At 36.6% G+C, this 23,947-nt stretch overlaps 1 protein-coding gene across 2 annotated transcripts in view; it reads right to left on the bottom strand.

Moving 5' to 3' along the window:
* The window catches only part of CEP70 (centrosomal protein 70), a 57,361-nt gene that overhangs the window by 7,339 nt on the left and 26,075 nt on the right, over nt 1-23,947 (bottom strand). For both annotated transcript variants that reach the window (XM_063113898.1, XM_063113897.1), the window contains 5 exons: nt 23,779-23,866; nt 23,596-23,684; nt 21,717-21,791; nt 13,798-13,903; nt 2,185-2,355 (listed from right to left, as the gene is read on the bottom strand). In XM_063113898.1, coding sequence (XP_062969968.1) covers nt 2,185-2,355; nt 13,798-13,903; nt 21,717-21,791; nt 23,596-23,684; nt 23,779-23,866 — 529 coding nt within the window. The remainder of the gene's footprint in view (nt 1-2,184; nt 2,356-13,797; nt 13,904-21,716; nt 21,792-23,595; nt 23,685-23,778; nt 23,867-23,947) is intronic.

Here is a 23,947-nt window from a genome sequence, read left to right as displayed (position 1 = left end):
GAAACTCTGAAACCATTAAACAATAATTCCCCATTTCCCCATCCCCCTAGCAATCACTATTCAACTTTCTGTCTCTATGATGTTGATTCTAAGTATCTCAAGTAAGTGGAATCATACAGAATTTGTCTTTTTGTCACTGGCTTATTTCATTTAGCAAAATGTCCTCATAATATCCACGCATGTTGTACTATGGGTCAGAATTTCCTTCCTTTTATGGCTGCATAATATTCCATTGAATGTATGAGTATATACCACATTTTGCTTATCCATTCATCCCTTGAACCCATCCTTTTCTTTTAAGTCAAATCTAACATGAGGAAAAAAACTAACCTGAGAAGATAGTTGTCCCAAATTTAGAGGTTGCTACATTATAAAGAACCTTTCACATAAGACCTCAAAGAATCTCATGTACTTTCTCAATTTGGATTCTGAATCTGTAGTATAACTCTGAAGCACTGCCTAAAATCCACGAGTTACTTCAATGGCAGAAGTAACTAATTCTAAATAATTTTCTCTTGGATGTCCTCAGAATATTCTAATTATAAGATAATTCCTTGCCTCCTTCTACTCAGAAAACTATACAGTAGCAAGAATTCACCACCACTACAAAGCCTTTCTTTGGGGCTATGATCAGAGTGATCTCCTCCAGACTTCAGAGCATAAGGTATCTGCATAATTCGCTTGGCACTTCATCACGGGTGATCTGTTTTTACAGCATTCATTTCTTCTAATGATATCGTAAATGGTTAAATTTTATTTCATATTTTTGAGCATATTCTGTCTGTCCAATTAATCTGAATCTTGTGTTCACCTCTTCTGATGCCTCCCACACAGTAAGCAATCCGTAACTATCAATTAATTTGATTCTTCCCTTTGCCTCCTTCCTCTTCTAGTCTTTTCTTGGGAAAACTGGGGCTTTTCCTAGATCATTCCTTCTGAGAAGGAGAAAAATGAAGTTAGCACTGTTCCCTCCTACTGGCAGAACTCCCTGGCAAGCAATGTTAGAGAAAATGCCATAATTTACACAATTAATCACTAATTATTTCATCCTCTTCTAAGACACAGACTGGAGGAACTCAAGCCTATAAAATATGTGTATTAATCCAGCACTGTCACTCAGTGAAAATGTTTATGTATTGTATAGCCCTGCCTGAGCCCTATATAAAAAGGGAAGTAGAAATTAGGCCAACTGTAAAGTTTCTTTCATCAGTTATAGGTATGTTTTCATAATTTTTTTTTAAATTTAGTATTATTACCCCCATTTTGTTGTCTTGGAATATACTATTCTGCTTCATTCTTTTGACAAATATTAATTGAGACTCATAAGGATCTTTGGGACATATCAGAGAACAAATAAGACAAAACTCTGTCCTCAAGGAGCTCACATGTTCTTAACAGGTATATTCTGCATCATTTAAACTCCATGTAATAAGGATTCTGTTGGTAAATATTGTTACTGAATTTTCATTAACAGAAATAGTGCTACATATATATATTAGTTAATGCAAAACTTAAAGTTTAAAGGGCACAGAAATTAAATACAACTGACTTTAGCAATTCACCTTTCAGTAAACTAGTCAAAAAAAAAAAAAGAAAAAACCTAAAGTTATGCAATAAAGAATACACAATAACTCTATAAAGTGAATAACTTTTAATCTTCCATGAATAGATAGAAGAGTTAACAGTAGGGTTGGCTGCTAATTGACTATGACCTGCTCTGGAGAATAGACAGACATGGAGATAAGCTCAGTTCTGAGAGAAGAAAAATAATTTAAAATATGAAGAGAGAGAAAATATCCCCAGTTAAAAAAATTAAGGATAAGACATTACTTCTGAAGAGGAATATGCCAGGAAAATCTGTAGTATAGAGATACTAACAGCGGGGAGTTGAAGGCAGAACAGGGAAGGGCCTACAAGTGCAAAACGAATCCACTATAGATTTTCAGTGAGGCAACAGGCCTAAAAAATTTGTTTCGTAGAACTTTAAAGGAGGCGACGCTTACAGTAATGACAACATCAAATAGACAGTACCCCAAATAGTTATGTCTATAACAAGAGTACAGTTTTAGATACGCTAAGCTTTTACGACTTTACAGTTAAAACAAAACTAAGCCAAGTCCTATTGATAAAGCCCATAGAGTACAACAGATTTGCAAAGCATGTAAAGAATATTCAACTCTTTACCTTTAGGGATGTCAATTGATCTGCCCACATTTCTATTATAGGAACAAGATGCTCAAATCCACAATCTTGAACAAAATCTTTCTTAAAATTTTGGGCTCCTCCTTTGCTCCGTTTATAAATTATTACAGGAGCTCTTGGGTTGTGAATAATTGAATTGATGCTACACAACACCTTTTAAAAAAAAAACAGAATTTTTAGTCACAATGTTTATACTAATCCTACAAACCGATATATGTTAAAGGGGTGCTTTATATATCAATGTAACATCATTTTCAGAATTAATAATTTTAGGTATTAAGAAGATCTTTAACGAGATTGACACTTGTAGTCTTTTGTTAATACAGCAGTTTCACTAACATGGTTAAACATAAGCTCTAACAAGAACCAAAAACTGCAGAAAAACTAAAATCGATTTAAAAACTAATTAGACTTGGAAGTAGTTATGATATATTATAACCCACATAGAGAATAATCACCCAGACATCCTTAACTATAGACTCCACATTTTCCTATTTCTGTCTCCTCATATTTAAGTGAAACAGGATGTTAAAAGGGGCTTTTCCTGTTGTTTCATAGCTTCCGTTGAAGTTCAAAGTGAGGACAATGAACAGTAAAGTCCCACACATTTTAAAGAGAAGTCCTGAACATATCATGCAGGTCTTGGTAAGAGGTGATCATAGATAGTGACCAGCCTGTCCAAGAAAATGTTAGAGATTCACCAAGAAGAGTGTCTTTTAAAGGAATGTATAGAACTAATGAATAGAAAATGCTCTGTCATTTTTCTTTTCTCCCCATAGAAAGCTACAATGAATAGTCTTCTGAGAATTTGACTTCTGATGTTTATTCATAAGCAGTTTTTGTTGTTTTAATTAAGGAGAGTATATTTCATTATCTCACTTCTATTATATTTAAACTCATCTGTAAATACTATTTTAACTGAAAAAATAATTAATTCCCTCCACTAAATTATTAATGAGCAGGAACATAGTCTTCCTTTTCCTCCTGCCTCATAACAAAGGTTAAGAAGGGCAACTTCCGAAAAGAAACTTCTGAAAGAGATCAGGGATCTAGTACTACCTGAGCTTCATAGGACAATCCCCACGTGACAGGAGCAGTGAACCAAATAAGATTACATCTATGTCTAGCAGTATGTGTCCATACTTTGTAGTAAATTATTTGCAAAGTGGTTGCAATTATTTCTCTTCTTTACATACTTGTGCCTCTGCAGTGTCACACTGCAGGTTCTCCCATCAAGAAGGGGCATCTATTTTCTACCCCTTGAATCTGGACTGATCCTGACCCCTTGCTTTGACCCACAGAATGCACTGGGAGGAATGTCATGCCAGTTCAGAGCCCTGATTTCAAGAAACCAAATGTACCAAAGGACTAGGAGAGAAGGTGGAGTAAAGAGAATAAACAGATCACACTCCCTTACCACACTGCTTGTCTGCAGAAGTACAGGTCAGGTTTGAGACAGAGTAAGCAGAAGGTAGAAGCTTTGAATTGGATAAGGGATTGAAATTTGAATGGACTTTCTCCCAACTTTTCATTATGAAAATTTTCAAACATATAGAAAAATTAAAAGAGCGTGTGTGTATAAATACTGTGGTAGGGTTCTCCAGAGAAACAAAACCAATAGTATGTGTAGGTGTATACAGAGTTCCTCCTATATATATATATATAGTTCATATATCTATGTATCTATGTATCTATGTATCTATGTATCTATCTACAGTTCATATATATATATATATAGTTCATATATATACATAAATGTGGCTAACTGAAGAGCACATGCCCATATTGATAGGAGAAAGGCATAATTCTGCTCTAATAATGGCCATCTAGGAATTTGTTGCCAGATCCTCTGGCTTTTTAAAAGAAGCTAGAGGACTTTCTGCCATTTGAGACCCCTGGGATCACTGTCACCACCAAATGACCATCACCAGATGTGCTCCTTGGACTTTGGACTTCACAGCCTCCAAAACTGCCTGCTTGGAACCACAAATATGTCCAGAGTAAGGTAGAATTCGACTTCCGGCGGCAAGATGGCAGTCTGAAGGCTAAGGCAGAGGTGGAAACTCAAGACTCGGGGGCCCCATGGACTGGAAGAAATCACAGTGCCTACTTGGAAAGAAGAAAAGGTAGCGACTTGCCCCAGCCCAACGCCAGAGTGGGCCCCTACAAAGGTCGGAGCCGCCACCGCTTGCAGTCGGTGACCACGCGACTCTGCACCCGCCTGCGGAAGCGGCAGAGGCAGCAGCGGAGGAGCCGGCGGCAGCGGCATCAGCGGAGGAGCCGGTGGCAGCGGCGCCCTTAACAGCAGCGGCAGCAGCGGAAGTGGTGCCAGTGGTAGCGGCAGCAGCGGAGGAACCGGTGGCAGCGGCAGCAGCGGAGGAGCCAGAAGCGGTGGCAGCGGCGTAAGCGGCATCAGCAGTAGCAGCGGGAGTGGGGGAAGCGGCGGCAGCGGAGCCGGCGGCAGTGGTGCTGGCGGCAACGGTGTGAGCGGCGGCAGTGGGGGAAGCGGCAGCGGCAGGAGCGACACCCTGCTATACCGCCCTGTCACCCAGCAGCCCGGCAGAGTCCAAGCTGACAAGAGAGGTGGATCCCCGGAGAGGCCCAAGACCTAAGGCAACCACACACACAAGGCACTAGTGGCCAACTGAGTAGTCACTGAGATAGCCATACCAAATTGGCAACCCGAGCAACATCTTAGTCAGACAACAGTGTCAAACCTGTGGACTGTGAAACCCCCTGCCACAATGAATAAACATCAAAGAAAAGATACCAGAAATATGAAAAATCAAGAAAATACACCACCCAAAGATAATAAATCTCAAGCTCTAGATCCTATAGAACAAGAAGCCCTTGAAATGAGTGGCAAGGAATTTCGAGTGATAATTCTCAGGAAACTGAATGAGATACAAGAAAACTCAGCTAGACATCATGAAACGAGGAAAAGTATACAGGACCTGCAAGAGGAAATGTACAAGGAAATCAATGCCCTGAAAAAAAATGTAGCAGAACTTGCTGAACTGAAGAAGTTATTCAGCGAAATAAAAAACACAACGGAGAGTTTAACCAGCAGGCTTGTTGAAGTTGAAGAGAGAACCTCTGAACTTGAAGATGGGCTGTTTGAAATAACACAGGCAGACAAAAAAAAAGAAAAAAGAATCAAAGGCTTTGAAGAAAATGTGAGAGACATATCAGACAACCTTAAGCACTCAAATACCCAAGTCATGGGTATTCCAGAAGGGGAGGAAAAAGGAGACTGCATTGACAACATATTCAACAAAATAGTGGCAGAAAACTTCCCAGGTATAGGAAAAATCACAGATCTTCAGATCCAGGAAGCTCAACGATCTCCAAACGTATTCAACCCAAAAAGGTCTTCTCCAAGACATGTTATAGTCAAATTGGCAAAACTCAAAGACAAAGAGAGAACCTTAAAAGCTGCAAGAGAGAAGTATCAAATCACGTATAAGGGAGCCCCAATGAGGCTAACATCAGACTTTTCATCACAAACCCTAAAAGCCAGAAAGGAATGGGATGATATATTCAAAATACTAAAAGACAGAGATTGTCAGCCAAGAATACGCTACCCTGCAAGGCTATCCTTCCGAAATGAAGGGCAAATAGTATATTTCTCAGACAAACAAAAACTGCGGGAGTTCACCACCACACGACCACCCTTACTAGAAATTCTCAAGGGAGTACTGGGTTTGGTTCCTGAAAAATAACTACCACTGCCATAAAAACCCAAGAAAAATCAAAACTCACTAGTATAATAAAAATGGCATTCATGAAGAGAAAACAAACAAACAAAAAGGCTATCTACAACCCAAGGAACCAACAAACACAGAAACCAAACAGTAAATCAGAAAGCAAGGAACAAAAGACACCTAAGACAACCAAACAACAATCAATAAAATGTTAGGAATAAATCAACATTTTTCAATAACAACTCTTAATGTAAAAGGCTTAAATTCCCCAATCAAAAGACACAGACTGGCTGACTGGATTAAAAAGGAGGACCCAACTATATGCTGCCTTCAAGAGACCCACCTCACCCATAAAGACTTACATAGACTAAGAGTGAAAGGATGGAAAAAGACTTACCATGCAAACAGAAAAGAAAAATGAGCTGGAGTAGCTATTCCTATATCTGACAAAATAGACTTTAAACTAAAAACCATAATGAGGGACACTACATAATGATAAAAGGACTGATCCATCAAGAAGACATAACAATCATAAATATGTACGCACCCAATGTTGGAGCAGCCAGATTTATAAAACAAACTCTATTAGAACTAAAGAAGGAAATAAACACTAATACCATAATAGCAGGGGACCTGAACAACCCACTGTCAATATTGGACAGATCATCTAGGCAAAGAATCAGCAGAGAAACAGAAGATCTAAACAATACTCTAGACCAATTGGACATGGCAGATATCTACAGAACATTCCATCCAACAACGTCAGAATATTCATTCTTCTCATCAGCACATGGATCATTCTCCAGGATAGATCACATATTAGGTCACAAATCAAGTCTCAACAAATTCAAAAAATTTGGAATTATCCCATGTATTTTCTCAGACCACAATGGATTAAAACTAGAAATCAATAACAAACGAAATTCTGGAAACTATACAAACACATGGAAATTAAACAGCATTCTACTTAATGACATATGGGTCCAAGAAGAAATCAAGCAGGAAATCAAAAAATTTATTGAAACTAATGAAAATAATGATACATCATACCAAAACCCGTGGGATACTGCAAAAGCAGTATTAAGGGGGAAATTTATTGCATTAAATGCGCACTTCAGAAGAATGGAAAGATGACAAGTGAACAACCTAACACTTCACCTTAAAGAACTAGAAAAACAAGAACAATCCAAACCTAAAGTTAGCAGATGGAAAGAAATCATTAAGATCAGAGCAGAACTGAATGAAATTGAAACCCAAAAACCAATACAAAAGATCAATGAATCAAAAAGTTGGTTTTTTGAAAAGTTAAATAAAATTGACAAACCTTTAGCGAGGCTAACAAAAAAAAGAAGACAGAAGATTCAAAAAACAAAAGTAAGAAATGAAAAAGATGATATTACAACTGATTCATCTGAAATACAAGGAATCATTTGAGACTACTATAAACAACTATACGCCAACAAGTTTGAAAATCTGGAGGAAATGGATAAATTTCTGGACACACACAAGCTCCCAAAAGTGAGTCATGAAGACATAGAAAATCTGAACAGACCAATAACAATAAAGGAGATTGAAGCTGTTATCAGAAAGCTCCCAACAAAGAAAAGCCCAGGACCAGATGGATTCACAGCAGAATTTTACCAAATATTCAAAGAGGAATTGACACCGATTCTTTACAAACTATTCCAAAAGATTGAAACAGATGCAAATCCCCAAATTCATTCTATGAAGCAAACATCATCCTGGTACCAAAACCAGGTAACGATATAACCAAAAAAGAAAACTACAGGCCGATATCCTTGATGAATATAGATGCAAAAATCCTCACTAAAATACTAGCAAACAGAATACAACAACACATATGTAAAATTATTCACTACGATCAAGTGGGATTCATCCCAGGGATGCAAGGTTGGTTCAACATACGCAAATCAATAAATGTGATACGCCATATTAATAAACTCAAACACAAGGACCATATGATTATCTCTATAGATGTAGAAAAAGCATTTGATAAAATTCAACACTCATTCATGACAAAGACCCTCTATAAGTTAGGTATAGAGGGAAAATATCTCAACATAATTAAAGCCATATATGATAAACCCACTGCCAATATCATCCTGAATGGGGAAAAGCTGAAAGCTTTTCCTTTAAGAATAGGAACCAGACAAGGATGCCCACTCTCACCACTCCTATTCAACATAGTGTTGGAAGTACTAGCCAGAGCAATCAGAGAAGAGAAGGAAATAAAGGGCATCCAGATTGGAAAAGATGAAGTCAAATTGTCCCTGTTTGCAGATGACATGATCCTATATATCGAACAGCATAAAGCCTCTACAAAAAAACTCTTGGGGTTGATAAATGATTTCAGCACAGTAGCAGGATACAAAATCAACACACAAAAATCAGTAGCATTTATATTCTCCAATAGTGAACATGCAGAAAGAGAAATCAAGAAAGACTGCCCATTTACAATAGCCACCAAAAAAATAAAATACTTAGGAATTGAGTTAACCAAGGAGGTGAAAAATCTCTATAATGAGAACTACAAACCACTGCTGAGAGAAATTAGAGAGGATACAAGAAGATGGAAAGATATCCCATGCTCTTGGATTGGAAGAATCAACATAGTGAAAATGTCCATACTACCCAAAGTGATATACAAATTCAATGCAATCCCCATCAAAATTCCAAAGACATTTTTCTCAGAAATGGAAAAAACTATTCAGACATTTATATGGAACAATAAAAGACCACGAATAGCCAAAGCAATGCTCAGCAAAAAAAATAAAGCTGGAGGCATAACACTACCTGACTTTAAGCTATACTACAAAGCTATAATAACCAAAACAGTATGGTACTGGCATAAAAACAGACACACTGACCAATGGAATAGAATAGAGAATCTAGAAATCAACCCACACACTTACTGCCATCTGATCTTTGACAAAGGCACCAAGCCTATTCAGTGGCGAAGGGACTGCCTCTTCAGCAAGTGGTGCTGGGATAACTGGATATCGATATGCAGGAGAATGAAACTAGATCCATACCTCTCACCGTATACTAAAATCAACTCAAAATGGATTAAGGATTTAAATATACACCCTGAGACAATAAAACTTCTTAAAGAAAACATAGGAGAAACACTTCAGGAAATAGGACTGGGCACAGACTTCATGAATACGACCCCAAAAGCACGGGCAACCAAAGGAAAAATAAACAAATGGGATTATATCAAACTAAAAAGCTTCTGCACAGCAAAAGAAACAATTAAAAGAGTTAAAAGACAACCAACAGAGTGGGAGAAAATATTTGCAAAATATACATCTGACAAAGGATTAATATCTAGAATATATAAGGAACTCAAACAACTTTACAAGAAGAAAACAAGCAACCCAATTAAAAAATGGGCAAAAGAGCTAAGTAGGCATTTCTCTAAGGAAGATATCCAAATGGCCAACAGACATATGAAAAAATGCTCAACATCACTCAGCATCCGGGAAATGCAAATCAAAACCACATTGAGATACCATCTAACCCCAGTTAGGATGGCTAAAATCCAAAAGACTCTGAACGATAAATGCTGGCGAGGCTGCGGAGAAAAAGGAACTCTCATACATTGTTGGTGGGACTGCAAAATGGTGCAGCCTCTATGGAAAATGGTATGGAGGTTCCTTAAACAATTGCAAATAGATCTACCATACGACCCAGCCATCCCACTGTTGGGAATATACCCAGAGGAATGGAAATCATCAAGTCGAAGGTATACCTGTTCCCCAATGTTCATCGCAGCACTCTTTACAATAGCCAAGAGTTGGAACCAGCCCAAATGCCCATCATCAGATGAGTGGATACGGAAAATGTGGTACATCTACACAATGGAATACTACTCAGCTATAAAAACGAATGAAATACTGCCATTTGCAACAACATGGATGGACCTTGAGAGAATTATATTAAGTGAAACAAGTCAGGCACAGAAAGAGAAATACCACATGTTCTCACTTATTGGAGGGAGCTAAAAATTAATATATAAATTCACACACACACATACACACACACACACAAACCGGGGGGGGGGGGAAGAAGATATAACAACCACAATTATTTGAAGTTGATACAACAAGCAAACAGAAAGGACATTGTCGGGGGGGAGGGGGGGAGGGAGAAGGGAGGGAGGTTTTGGTGATGGGAAGCAATAATCAGCTACAATGTATATCGACAAAATAAAATTAAAAAAAAAAAATAAAATAAAAAAAAAAAAAATAAAAGCCAAAATAGTTATGACTGTAAATTGACCTTTCATTACAGCTTTGACCCCAAGATTGTATAGCACTTTATTTCCTAAATAATCTATTATTGTTTATTTGATTACATCTTTAGTCCATCTTTCTTTAGGAGAATACGTTTGAAATGTCCAGGTGATAGACTATTTGTTTAATCATTATTAATTTTTGGTCCCAATATGTAACTTGTACAATTTCTATGTTTTGAAATGTATAATGGAATCACAGATTACTATGAGGCTTGTTTCAATTTACTTTTATTAACTATATTAATTAAATTATCTAAATAAAAAAAAAAAAAAAAAAAAAAAAAAAAAGAAAGCTCCCAACAAAGAAAAGCCCAGGACCAGATGGATTCACAGCAGAATTTTACCAAATATTCAAAGAGGAATTGACACCGATTCTTTACAAACTATTCCAAAAGATTGAAACAGATGCAAATCCCCAAATTCATTCTATGAAGCAAACATCATCCTGGTACCAAAACCAGGTAACGATATAACCAAAAAAGAAAACTACAGGCCGATATCCTTGATGAATATAGATGCAAAAATCCTCACTAAAATACTAGCAAACAGAATACAACAACACATATGTAAAATTATTCACTACGATCAAGTGGGATTCATCCCAGGGATGCAAGGTTGGTTCAACATACGCAAATCAATAAATGTGATACGCCATATTAATAAACTCAAACACAAGGACCATATGATTATCTCTATAGATGTAGAAAAAGCATTTGATAAAATTCAACACTCATTCATGACAAAGACCCTCTATAAGTTAGGTATAGAGGGAAAATATCTCAACATAATTAAAGCCATATATGATAAACCCACTGCCAATATCATCCTGAATGGGGAAAAGCTGAAAGCTTTTCCTTTAAGAATAGGAACCAGACAAGGATGCCCACTCTCACCACTCCTATTCAACATAGTGTTGGAAGTACTAGCCAGAGCAATCAGAGAAGAGAAGGAAATAAAGGGCATCCAGATTGGAAAAGATGAAGTCAAATTGTCCCTGTTTGCAGATGACATGATCCTATATATCGAACAGCATAAAGCCTCTACAAAAAAACTCTTGGGGTTGATAAATGATTTCAGCACAGTAGCAGGATACAAAATCAACACACAAAAATCAGTAGCATTTATATTCTCCAATAGTGAACATGCAGAAAGAGAAATCAAGAAAGACTGCCCATTTACAATAGCCACCAAAAAAATAAAATACTTAGGAATTGAGTTAACCAAGGAGGTGAAAAATCTCTATAATGAGAACTACAAACCACTGCTGAGAGAAATTAGAGAGGATACAAGAAGATGGAAAGATATCCCATGCTCTTGGATTGGAAGAATCAACAGAGTGAAAATGTCCATACTACCCAAAGTGATATACAAATTCAATGCAATCCCCATCAAAATTCCAATGACATTTTTCTCAGAAATGGAAAGATCTATCCAGACATTTATATGGAATAACAAAAGACCACGCATAGCTAAAGCAACGCTGAGCAAAAAAAATAAAGCTGGAGGCATAACACTACCTGACTTTTAACTATACTACAAAGCTATAATAACCCAAACAGTATGGTACTGGCATAAAAACAGACACACTGATCAATGGAATAGAATAGAGAATCCAGAAATCAACCCACACACCTACAGCCATCTGATCTTTGACAAAGGCACCAAGCCTATACACTGGGGAAAAGACTGCCTCTTTAACAAATGGTGCTGGGAGAACTGGATATCAATATGCAGGAGAATGAAACTAGACCCATACCTTTCACCATACCCTAAAGTCAACTCAAAATGAATTAAAGAATTAAACATACACCCTGAAACAATAGAACTTCTTAAAGAAAACATAGGAGAGACACTTCAGGAAATAGGACTGGACACAGACTTCATGAATATGACCCCCAAAGCACGGGCAACCAAAGGAAAAATAAACAAATGAGATTATATCAAACTAAAGAGCTTCTACACAGCAAAAGAAACGATTAACAGAGTTAAAAGACAACCAACAGAATGGGAGAAAATATTTGCAAAATATACATCTGACAAAGGATTAATATCCAGAATATACAAGGAACTTAAACAACTTTACAATAAAAAACAAGCAACCCAATTAAAAAATGGGCAAAAGAGCTAAGTAGGCATTTCTCTAAGGAAGATATAGAAATGGCCAACAGACATATGAAAAAATGCTCAACATCACTCAGCATCTGGGAAATGCAAATCAAAACTACACCAAGATACCATCTCACCCCAGTTAGGATGGCTGAAATCCAAAAGACTCTGAACGATAAATGCTGGCGAGGTTGCGGAGAAAAAGGAACTCTCATACATTGTTGGTGGGACTGCAAAATGGTACAGCCTCTATGGAAAATGGTATGGAGGTTCCTCAAACAATTGCAGATAGATCTGCCATATGACCCAGCTATCCCACTGCTGGGAATATACCCAGAGGAATGGAAATCATCAAGTCAAAGGTAAACCTGTTCCCCAATGTTCATCGCAGCACTCTTTACAATAGCCAAGAGCTGGAACCAGCCCAAATGTCCATCATCGGATGAATGGATACGGAAATTGTGGTATATCTACACAATGGAATACTACTCAGCTATAAAAACGAATGAAATACTGCCATTTGCCACAACATGGATGGACCTTGAGAGAATTATATTAAGTGAAACAAGTCAGGCACAGAAAGATGAACATCACATGTTCTCACTTATTGGTGGGAGCTAAAAATAAATAAATAAATTCACTCACACACACACAAAAAACCGGGGGTGTGGGGGGGAAGAAGACATAACAACTACAATTCCTTGAAGTTGATACGACAAGCAAACAGAAAGGACATTGTTGGGTGGGATGGGGGAGAGGAAGGAGGGAGGGGGGTTTCGGTAATGGGCCACAATAATCAACTACATTGTATATCGACAAAGTAAAATTAAGAAAAAAATAAAAAATAAAAAATAAATAAATGAAGCTAGAAATAAGGATTAAAAAATAAAATCTCTTAACTTTTTAAATATTGTAATTAAAATTTTAAAAACATTATGTAGGTCCAATAAAATATGAGTGTGGACCCAGTGCAGTCAGTAAATTACCAGGCTTAAATGCTCATCTATTCAATAAATAGTCTATAAAACCAATAAGGTTAGATTCCCAACATCACACCACAGAGAAAATTAGATTTCAAATGTTAAACATCTAAGCAAAAACAAAACCTTACAAGGACCCTAAGAAAATAGATTTACTTATATGTAATGATAGTAGCAACAACAAAAAATTAAAAATGGAAATGGGTTAAGGGGGAGGAGTAGGGGAAAGGATTAAAAAATCTTTAAAAAATCTTAACAGCTCTTTACCACCCTGCTTTGAACTAGGCCAGAGTCTCTTTTAAGAGGTAAGACAAATTCTAAGTTGAGCTACCTACAAATGAGCAAAAGAAGTATGTCATGTTAAGACAGACAGAATAGTACACGTGAATATAGTATATAAGTATTCCTTACCAAGTGATTATTTGTTATACTGCAAATGAAACCAAGGTTCATTACAAACATATCATTTTTGTCAGCTGTTCAATACCTGAAAGTATCTCTGGTCAATTAGGGCCTGTTGCTGGTTATATTTGCTGGGCTCATCTTTTTTCTCTGTGTCCTCAGCCTTTTTATGACTGATAAGGTCCTGTAATCTAAAGGGGTAAAAAAAAAAAAAAATCAAGATGATAAAAAATGCTTTCCTAGACATAGGATTAAGATGATAAACTAAGCCAATGATCCAGCTGCCTTCTTATAAGAAAGTAATCTAAGTGATTCATTTTCAGAAATGACCTGAGGATGTTTAACTGGCTCAGAGAGGCATTTAACTGACTCAAACAGTAGATGTCTAAATGGCCCAGCCCAAAAGTTGTCTGACTGGTTCAGCCCATTCCCAGAATTCCCAGAGAGTCATTGAACAGACAGAGCTCTGCTTGAAATGCTAATTAGTTACTAGACCCTTTTGTTTTCTTCATTTCCTGGTGTTTCTCCCTTGACCGGGCTTCAGTGGGCCTTTTTCTTTCCTGGGCTTGTCCTGAGCCCTCAGACAAAGAAATTCCTTACAAGGGGGTAATAAATCTTAGGCGTCATCCAGGAAGACTGTGCATCCTGTAGTACTCAGCCAATGAGAAACTTGGGGGAGAGACTTGTGTACTAGGGAATAAGTTGCTTGCTGTAGCCCGTTTTCGAGTGCCTGCTCAGACACCCGATCTTGCAAGATCATTATTAAAGTCTCACTTCACTGTACCTCGTGTCTCTGTGTCCATACTTTGGCACTGGATGGGCGAGGGTCTCAACAACCTTACATCATTTTACTCATATACGTATGCACGCACATGCTTATACATATATATACATACACACATATATACAGTTTTTAAAATTTAAGTCATATTGTCACTAGAAAACAAGAAGTTTCTCTCAAAAGATGACAAATTAGAAGGAACCTCTGAAAACAGAGGAGATCGAACTAAAGAATAAATTTCTGGTCATTTGTTGTGGTTTTCAATCAAGCTTTTGATGAAAATATATAACATAACAGTTTCTCATCACTGTACATTAAGACTGCACACTTCTGGAGTTGGTGAATAGCTTTTCTATGACACTAGAGGACTGCATACCTGCAGTTCTACCCTAAATTTACCCAAACTCTGGAGGGAAGTGAACTCAGTGTGATGAGTGACAGCAGTGGTGGCCAGTACAATCCCGTTGTCCCTCCCCCTTTGTAGAATAAAGTTCCAACCAACCCCCAACACCCACAAAAACAAACAAACAAACAAAAAAAAACCCAGCATAGGAAAGAATTACAGCAAAGTGTAAAAACAGCATTCATTCCTAGGTGCTCCAAGCCTAAGGTTATAGGTAAAAGGAGCAAGAAGCACAGGCAGGACAATTGCTTTAGGTACTGTAGCTAGATGCTTTGGTCCCCCTCTTCATACTCTACTGGGCCAACAGTGATGCCTGGGTCAGTCAAGAGAGTATGGAGAGCCAAGAGACCACAGTCCTAGGTGGCTGCTAGAACTCTGGGGAAAGAAAAGTCTGTTTGCCCAGAAACCTAAGTATGTATGAGTCTATCCACCTAGAAGCAAACCTTTGCTCTTCTCCAAATATCTCCAAAGACAGGCTATAGTAGGCATTCCTTCTCCTCCCTCCACACACCTTTGAAAATAGCAGCCTCATTTTTTTTTTTAGTAGTCTCTTATTAAACCCGCTTCGAATTGACCTTCTTCAATTTGAGGACAGTAGTTTCCCTTTATCTACAGTTTTGCTTTCCGCAGGTTCAGTTACCTGCAGTCAACCATGGTCCAAAAATATTAAATGGAAAATTCCAAAAACAAACAATTCGTAAGTTTTAAATTGTACACCATCCTGCTCCATCCCACTCGGGACGTAAATTATCCCTTTGTCCAGCATATTCACACTGCACAGGCTACCTGCCCATCAGTCACTTAGTAGTTGTCTCAGTTATCAGATCAACTCTCAGGCTTCTGTTCAATACCCTTCATTTTACTTAATAATAGCCTTAAAGCTCAAGAATAATGATGCTGACATATGGTTATAACTGTTACATTTTATTATTGGTTATTGCTAATCTCTTACTGTGCCTAATCTGTACATTAAACTTTATCATAGGTATGTACACATACGAAAAAACATAATATGTATGGGGTTCAGTATTATATGTGGTTTCAGTCATCTACTGCATGCCTTTGGATAAGGGGGACTACTGTATGCCATCAGTTTCCTTCTGAGATCCAAACCCATTAAATTGATTCCATAGCTTATTAATGAGCTCTGACCTGCTATTCATAAAATAGAATAGTAAAATTCTAAGTCATTTACCTGCCAAAAACCAATCAATGACTTCATGCTGCTTTGTGAACTAAATCTAATCTCCCTAGCCTAGTGTTCAAATTTCTCCATGCTGTTAGTCCTGACCCAATATACCTTCTGACTCCTTTCTAACATGATCTTACTACTCCCCTACAATTACCTACTCCAGTCACATGTATAGCTCTTGATCTTCACTCAACTGCTATTATCTGCTCTCTGGTGAATATATGCCCAAATCAAATTAATAAATAGAATTAGCTTTAGGTAAATGGCCAACCTCTTCCTCTACTGGACACAAAGGCCTCACAATCTATTTTTCACTTGACTTCCTATTTACCATATTCATATACTTCACAGTTCTGCCTAAAGAGTGCCATGAGCATATTATCTAGTATACAAAAGGACACAGAAAAGCTAACACAGCCTCTAAAGGAAATAAACTGATATATCTGAACTTAAATGTTAGTTAACCTTTCATTTGGGTGAAAATGTTCAACTTATCAACGAACTGTTTGCAAATCAGATTAATAAATATTACCCTATGTATAACACAACATTTTAGTTGTCAGTGCAGTAACCTAAATATATAATTGTGTGTACTAATTATAGTCTGGGAAATAAAATGTGATTTCATTAACTAAATGAATAAAGAAATACTTTCATTTTAATAACAACAAAAAATAAAATTTATTGGGAGCCTGATGATGATAACTAATATTAACTGAGAGCCTTCTCTATGCAGGAATTCTTCTAAGTACTTTACATATATTAACTCATTTAATCCCATTTTTTTTCTAAGTTTATAGAAGATAAGGATTAGTAAAAGCTGGGGGGGCTCATGGGAAACTGACCTTTGGTTCACCTAGTCAGCCTTACAGTAAGTATCTGCCATAACATTAATACCCCTGAAAAACTTTACATCCTACAAAATCACACAAGTAAAAATAACAGGCTCAGGAGAAAAGTAGTGTTAGAAACCAGATTACTTAAAACTGATACAGCTTTGGAACGAGAGAACTAACAAACAATAATTGATACCTCAGGAGGTAAATTAGACAGCTCAAATAGATAGTTCAAGCATGTCTGCAGGTTGCCTCAGGGGATATTAAAAATGTACAGATAGGGCTGGTTGGTCAGCTTGGTATTGGTAACACCAAGGTCAAGTGTTCAGATTCCTTACCAGCCAGCTGCGGAAAAAAAAAAAAAAAAAAAAGGAGAAAAGAAAAATAAAAAGTTCGAACTACAAAACAATGAAGACTGAAGTTGTGAAGATGAGGAATTGAGCCCTTGGCCAGAGAAGTTGAGGTTAAAATGGGCAAGGGAAGAAGTGCAACTTGCCTCTAGCCTAGAGTCTGTCTAATGCTGGAGTTAGGGAGCCCAGGGTATAGTTGATCAAAACAGCTGAAAGGGCACTTGCCTTCACATTAGCAAAACCTTTCCTTTTCCTGAAGTCTATAATACTGCTACTGCTATTCTAGCTCTTTGTGTCTAGAAAAACCTGGAGTGAAAGATGTGCCATCTCAAAGTATGCCAGATTGGTATATTGATTATTTCGAGCTGAAAGTGTTGGAGAAACTGTAGTTTGAGAAAGGGCTAGCTGACCTGTCTTTTCCTGCCTGCAGCAAGTCATACAGATTCTCTGGGAAAGATGCCCTCCCCACACCAGCGCAAGAAAATAGCCCATATCGCCAGACTGGGAATCAGGGCTGCAATGGGCCTGAATAAATAAATTCCACTAGTTTTATACCCCCCATATATCTCCTATTGGCTCCCCTAGAACTTAATGCCCCTAGCCATAGTGCCTGTTTTATCATTTCTTCACAAATTTATCATTTTTTGTCTAACAAGTATAAAAGCATCTTGATTTGGCCACTTCTTCAGACTTTACTCTCTTGTGAAGATCCCCATGCATGTGTAAAACTAATAAAATCTGTATGCCTTCTCTTGTTAACCAGTGTTGTGTCAATCTGGTTTCTAGATTCAGCCAAAGTGCCAACATAAGAGCTAAGGGAACAGGGTGGGGGTGATCTCGCCCTCCCCTACAAGCCGCATGTGAACAGTACAACTTTATATTATACTGCTAATCATTCCCTCATTTTTATATTTGCATATGGCTTAATTGGCGTTTTAGAAACCTGTGCTGTAAGACACTAGGCTGTACTTAGAAACATGCTAGAGTTGGTTTGTATTCTACAGAGCAGTCAGGCAGGGACTAAAGAATATAAAAATCCCCTAAGAGTGACTAAGGGGTATTTTACATGCTTAGCAGACTCATTCTATGTAGGTAGTGGCAGCAGCTGTGTTTCTTTGTAGACTCTGAGAAACCGAGAAAACTGTACCTCCAACTTAAAATATGCTGTTATCTCCTGCTTTGTATAGCTATCTCCACAAGGTAAGTTTCTATGTAGAGAAACTTTATAGCCTTTAACTGTGTTCTGTTGGAGCCTTTCCACAAGCTCATGGTGGAGAGATCCATGCAGGAGATGAGGAACAAGTTGAAAGTGACTGCTGATTTTGTTTTTTAAAATCATGCTAATGAGCCATACCGATGCAAACACATAGGTGCATCAAACTGAGCCTCTAAAAGTTGTATTGTTCCCTGAGTCCTTTTCCCCACATTCCTAGTATGTTAAGATGGTTAGTGATGAAAAAAAGAATGGTTCACTTCAACCTAGCACCAGTGACAAACTCTGAAGGCAACTGCTCATCTAGGTGAAAGAGTCCAGCTCTAGGCCAAAATACTATGTTATTATTCAGACCCAGACATAGGCAATTACAAAGGTTTTGTCTGTCAGACCTCATGGGGGAAGCTGCCCTCCCCACACCAGACGTGGTGCACAATCTGTGCATTGCAGTCAGTGAAGGGAGATGCTGTCAAGGACTAACAACCCCCCATCCCAAGCCAGCCATGCTCACATACATTTCTGCATTCCTAGCCCAGGCACCTCCATTTGGATCCTCTTTACTGGGCGGCCAACAGAGGCATTTTTCAGGCGACTCTGCCAAGATCTCCCTAATGGTGACAGGCCTTAACTAAAATACTTTTCTCCACTCTGACTCTACTTTTCCATTCCTAGCCCTTCCCCCAGGCCCATTAAATAGCAGTGAAATGGTTCCTCCATCTGGGTGCATATAAGACTAACCCTTGCTTAGCACCATTCCATAGGGAAAAAAGGAACATGGGAAGCCAGCCCTTTTCTTTTTCTCCTCTTGTTTATACTATCACAGTAAGTGAACAAAGGCTTGATTGTTAATTTCAGTTTGGTTCATTGGCCTAAATGACCACTTGCCTGCTGCCTATCAGCTCAACCCTAGGGTGGCTATATTCTTATTTTATTTTCCCCTAGCAAAATAGAAATACTATTGAAAAATTAAATGGAATTAGTGTAATACCTTTGGTGGTCTTGCAACAGTAGACCTATACGATCATTTCTTAAGCAACTTAATTTTATAATAAACCTGTTTGCAATATTAACTCAAGCAAGAAGAGTCCATGTTCTCCCATGTTAAATTCTTAATAGCCTCATTTGATATCAAAGGTTAGTTAAAGGGTAACTACAAATCTTGAAAAAGAAAACAGCAAAAAAAAAAAATTTTCTCTGGTTCCAAAAGGGAAAGAGATTTTCCCCTCTTTTTCTTGTAGCATTTCCTTTGGAAAACTTGTAACTGTAAATCCTTTCTCTATCTCTTCAAGATGTATATAAATCTTTTTAAGCGCTAAATAAGACCCTTGCCAGTTCTGCATCCCAGGAACGTCTTTCTTGGGGGGTCTTGGGACCACTTCTTCGAAATGTGAACATCAAGGAAGATGGGGCCCTGTCTCCCTGACTCCCTGTCTCTGCTGGAGTTTAGTCTAGGCTCTTGACCCCAACCTGTAACCACTTGCTTGTCATAAAGACAACAGAAGCTTTATTTTTTCTCTGGATAAAGACAATTAACATGTATGTAATGGATGGTATCTGCCTAGCTACATAAAAGGGTGAGTCTTCTTTCTATCTTTGCAATCTCTTTAGCAGATTGCCTCTAATGTATATCACAGTCTGGTTAAATGTTTATTCAATAATAAAACTGTTTCATTTTTTTCTGCATCTGTGGAGAGGCTTAACTGGGTTGACAGAAGATTTTATTTGTAATTATTTCTCAAACATCAGCAGTACTTTGAAAAAATTCTACCTGTGATACTACAGAAAATAACAATTTAAAAAGTTTTATCTTGAAAAAAATTTTTTCATTGGGTATTTTGTTTGGTTCTAATTATTAATGTGGTGGTTAAGTATGTGAGATTTTAATCAGAATGACTGGGTAAGAATCTGATTTCTATTCAAGTTTTTCCACATACTACCTGTAAGACATGGGCAAGTAATCTAACATTCCCAAATCTCTGATTCCACATCCAGATACTCCAAAAGTTCCAAACTCAAAAAAAAAAAAAAAAAAAAAAAAGATTTTTTAAATTACTAAAAGTGTTTCCTCAAAATTCAGCAGAAAAATATAGCAGGGACTGCTTCTGAATCATAATTTTAAAGGACAATTTTAAAAGATAACTCACTCTAAAGACCAGAGCCCAAATGAAAAACAAAAAATACATATAGTCAGTTCTCATTATTCATGATACTTATGTTCTATACAGTCACCATGAATATCAAACAAGTCAATACTAAAATAATGCTCCTAAAGGAAACAGAGGGTCAGGTTCCTACAAGCCTCTGGTCACATTTTCCTTAAGTGATCAATATATAACCTTTTAAAAATGCGTTTCTATTTAAAGACACCTTATTTAAAATATAAAATAAATAATAAATGTATCCATTCCAAACCTTCCACATAGCTGTCACTGAAAATTGAATCAATATATGCTAATACAGCTGACTTAAAATAGTTAATGGACATATTAACTCATAGAATTTTCAAAATACTTCCTCCCAATGCTCCCCAGACTACTTTCTCAAGTCCCATATGCTTGAATCAGAGAGTATACATAATGTTCAGAAAATATCATCACTATTTGAGATCAACTTTTTGAAACACCTTTGAGCATGTGCTTTTCAAAGCCAGTAAGGATAAAAGTAGTGGGTATGAATGGCTCACTGCATTCCTTCTGGTACTTTTAGTTTTGGAGCATGATGTAGCTCGCTTCAAAATTTTTAGATTATGTCTATCACCAACAAAAATTGGGGACTTGTCACCTCTAATTTCACTGGTTCTTTTTTTTTCTTTCTTTCTCTTTTTGGTGGCTGGCCAGTACAGGGATCCAAACCCTTTATCTTGGGTTATAAGGCTGTGCTCTAACCAACTGAGCTAACCGGCCAGCCCTCATTTATTCTCTTGTAATTCCTCCATTACTTCCAAAGACAATTTTCTATTTAAAATCTTTGTTCTCTATTACATCAAGCCACTATGTTTTTCTTGTTTTCATTTAAGATGAATATGTAGCCAAATCTAACACAGTGAAAACTGCTTTTAAACTGTGGAACCAGAAATACCCCTTTTTAATGTCATTTCCTCCATCACTCTGGTAATTCCAAGCCAAGCCTCCTATGAGATAGCATGAGATAAGGAGACAGGAAAAAAAATAAATAGTAAAATAAAAAACCCTAATAAAAGCTGTAACTTCGGTAAAATATAATTACATACTTGATGCTTTTCTTAAGGGCTTTTTCCAGTTTCTTCACCTGTTGTTTATAAAGTATTAATTCATGCTGTGTGGGCCTGTAGAAAATAAATCATTTGAATGCATTCAATTTATTGAATAAAACTATAAAGGTACTTAATAATAAACAAAAGAGGATATCATGTTACTTGTCACAAATATGCTTATTAAAATTCTTAAAATATTTCATGACTAATAATGAGGTGTTTATTAGCCATTTGGATTTCTTCTTCTGTGTAATTCCTTACTCAAATCTTTTACTCATTTTTTATTGTTAAAATATTACTTGGGTTTTTTTTTATTTTTCTTATTTAAAAAAATTGTTTTTATATTTATTTTTGTGTTAAATATTCCTTGTTTTTATAGTGAAATATTTCAAATATACAGACAAGAAGAGAGAATACTTGAACAAATCCTGGGATATCCACCACCCAGCTTTATCAAATGTGAATATTAACAGATATATTTCAAAACCTTTTAAATGAAAACATTCTACATATACTTAAAATTCCATGAGTTCCTCATTAATGTCATTCCTCTCCCCGCCATACCATAGGTATCCACTATCCTGAACTCACTGATCATTATTCCCATGCATGTTTTTAAATTTTTACTATATATTTATGTAGCCATAAATTTAAATACTATTGTGTGGCGTATTATTATGCATGTTTCTATGGTTTACAAATTATACACTATATGGTTTACAATTATACATATTGTTACGGTTTATGCAGTAGACATTAGGCCCCTCTCCATTAAAGTATAAGCTTTTATGAGAACAAGAAATTTGTTTTGGTCATTGTTTTATCCCAGAGATTGGGACAAATCTTGTAACAGGTATTCAACAAATTATTTGTTGAATGAAAAGAAAAAAGTCTCGACAATGTTTTTTCCTTATTACTCACTGCCAGCATGTACAGTGTTATGCTTTTGTAGCTATGCTACATGTATCTTTCTGTTGTGTCATTATTCTCCGCCCACAACACAAGGATAAGAAGAAATAACAAGACATTCTAAACTAATTTGGGAGTGAGAAACATGGTGGCATAACACTGAATCTAATATAGTAAATAATAATGTGTTGTATACTTCAAAATCACTAACAGTAAAGTTCAAATAATTTCACAGAAAAGATGATACATATTTGTAGTGATATGTTAATTAGTTTGATTTAATTATTCCACATTGTATTCACAAATCATAAATCACTTCATGTTCCATAATTATATACAACCATAATCTGTCAATTTACAATTAAAAAATAAAAATAATATTATGCTGAGTGAAAGAAGACAAAGGGTAAATATTTTATAGCTTCATTTAGATAAAGTCTAGAAAATACAAACTAATGTCTAATGACAGAAAGCAGATCAGTGTTTGCCTGAGGCAAAGACAAGAGGAGCAGGAGGAAAGGGATTACAAAAGGGGAAAGAGAAAACCTTCAGGGTGATTATCTTGATTGTGACCTTTAGAATGATTGCCTTGATTATGATTGTTTCACAGGTGTACACATATGTCAAAGCTTATGAAATTGTATACTTTAATATATGCAGTGTGTTGTACATCAATTATACCTCTATAAAGCTATTTTTTAAAAGCAAAAAAAAAAAAAGATAATCTACTTGAAACTCTTGCCCAGTTTTTTTCTCCTTCAATATGGACTCCTAATTTTTCCCTTGACTACCTATGTGTTTCTTATTCCTTCCATCATGAGAGACAACTGGCTAAAGTGAGCATGAGTATGAGGTACCTAAGATTAGTTCTAAAATAAAGGGACTAGAGTGGTTCATTTAACATTGCAAATTCCAATACGTATTTACTTTTCAAAGGATAAAGAAAAATTACTTAAGTTTCTCTCACCTGGTTTCCAAATCTTTTTGGAGATCCAGCTTTTCACTTAAAAGTGCGTCAATCTTGGATTTTGATTCCTTGAGTTGATTCTGTAATGACTACAAACATTTCATAGAAATATAATTAACTTTCCTAGGATATTACTATCTTACTTTATAAAAAAAGTATTTATTAGTTATGCAGTCCCCATACCATTAGAAGGCCTTTATAAGTTGGTGAGGCATCTAGATTTCTGTAGTCTTTTTCTTCTTCTGACTGACTTTCCTCTTCTTTATATTGCCTATGGAAAGATACATGCAATGTACAACTTATGAAAACTCTACCTTCAAAGAAAAAAATCTAGCTAACAAAAATTAAACCA

The sequence above is a fragment of the Cynocephalus volans genome, chromosome 11 (genome assembly GCF_027409185.1).
Source record: "Cynocephalus volans isolate mCynVol1 chromosome 11, mCynVol1.pri, whole genome shotgun sequence".
In the NCBI taxonomy this organism is placed as follows: domain Eukaryota; kingdom Metazoa; phylum Chordata; class Mammalia; order Dermoptera; family Cynocephalidae; genus Cynocephalus; species Cynocephalus volans.
The sequence above is the reverse complement of the archived record's forward strand: the minus strand, read 5'-3'. Positions and strand labels throughout refer to the sequence as shown.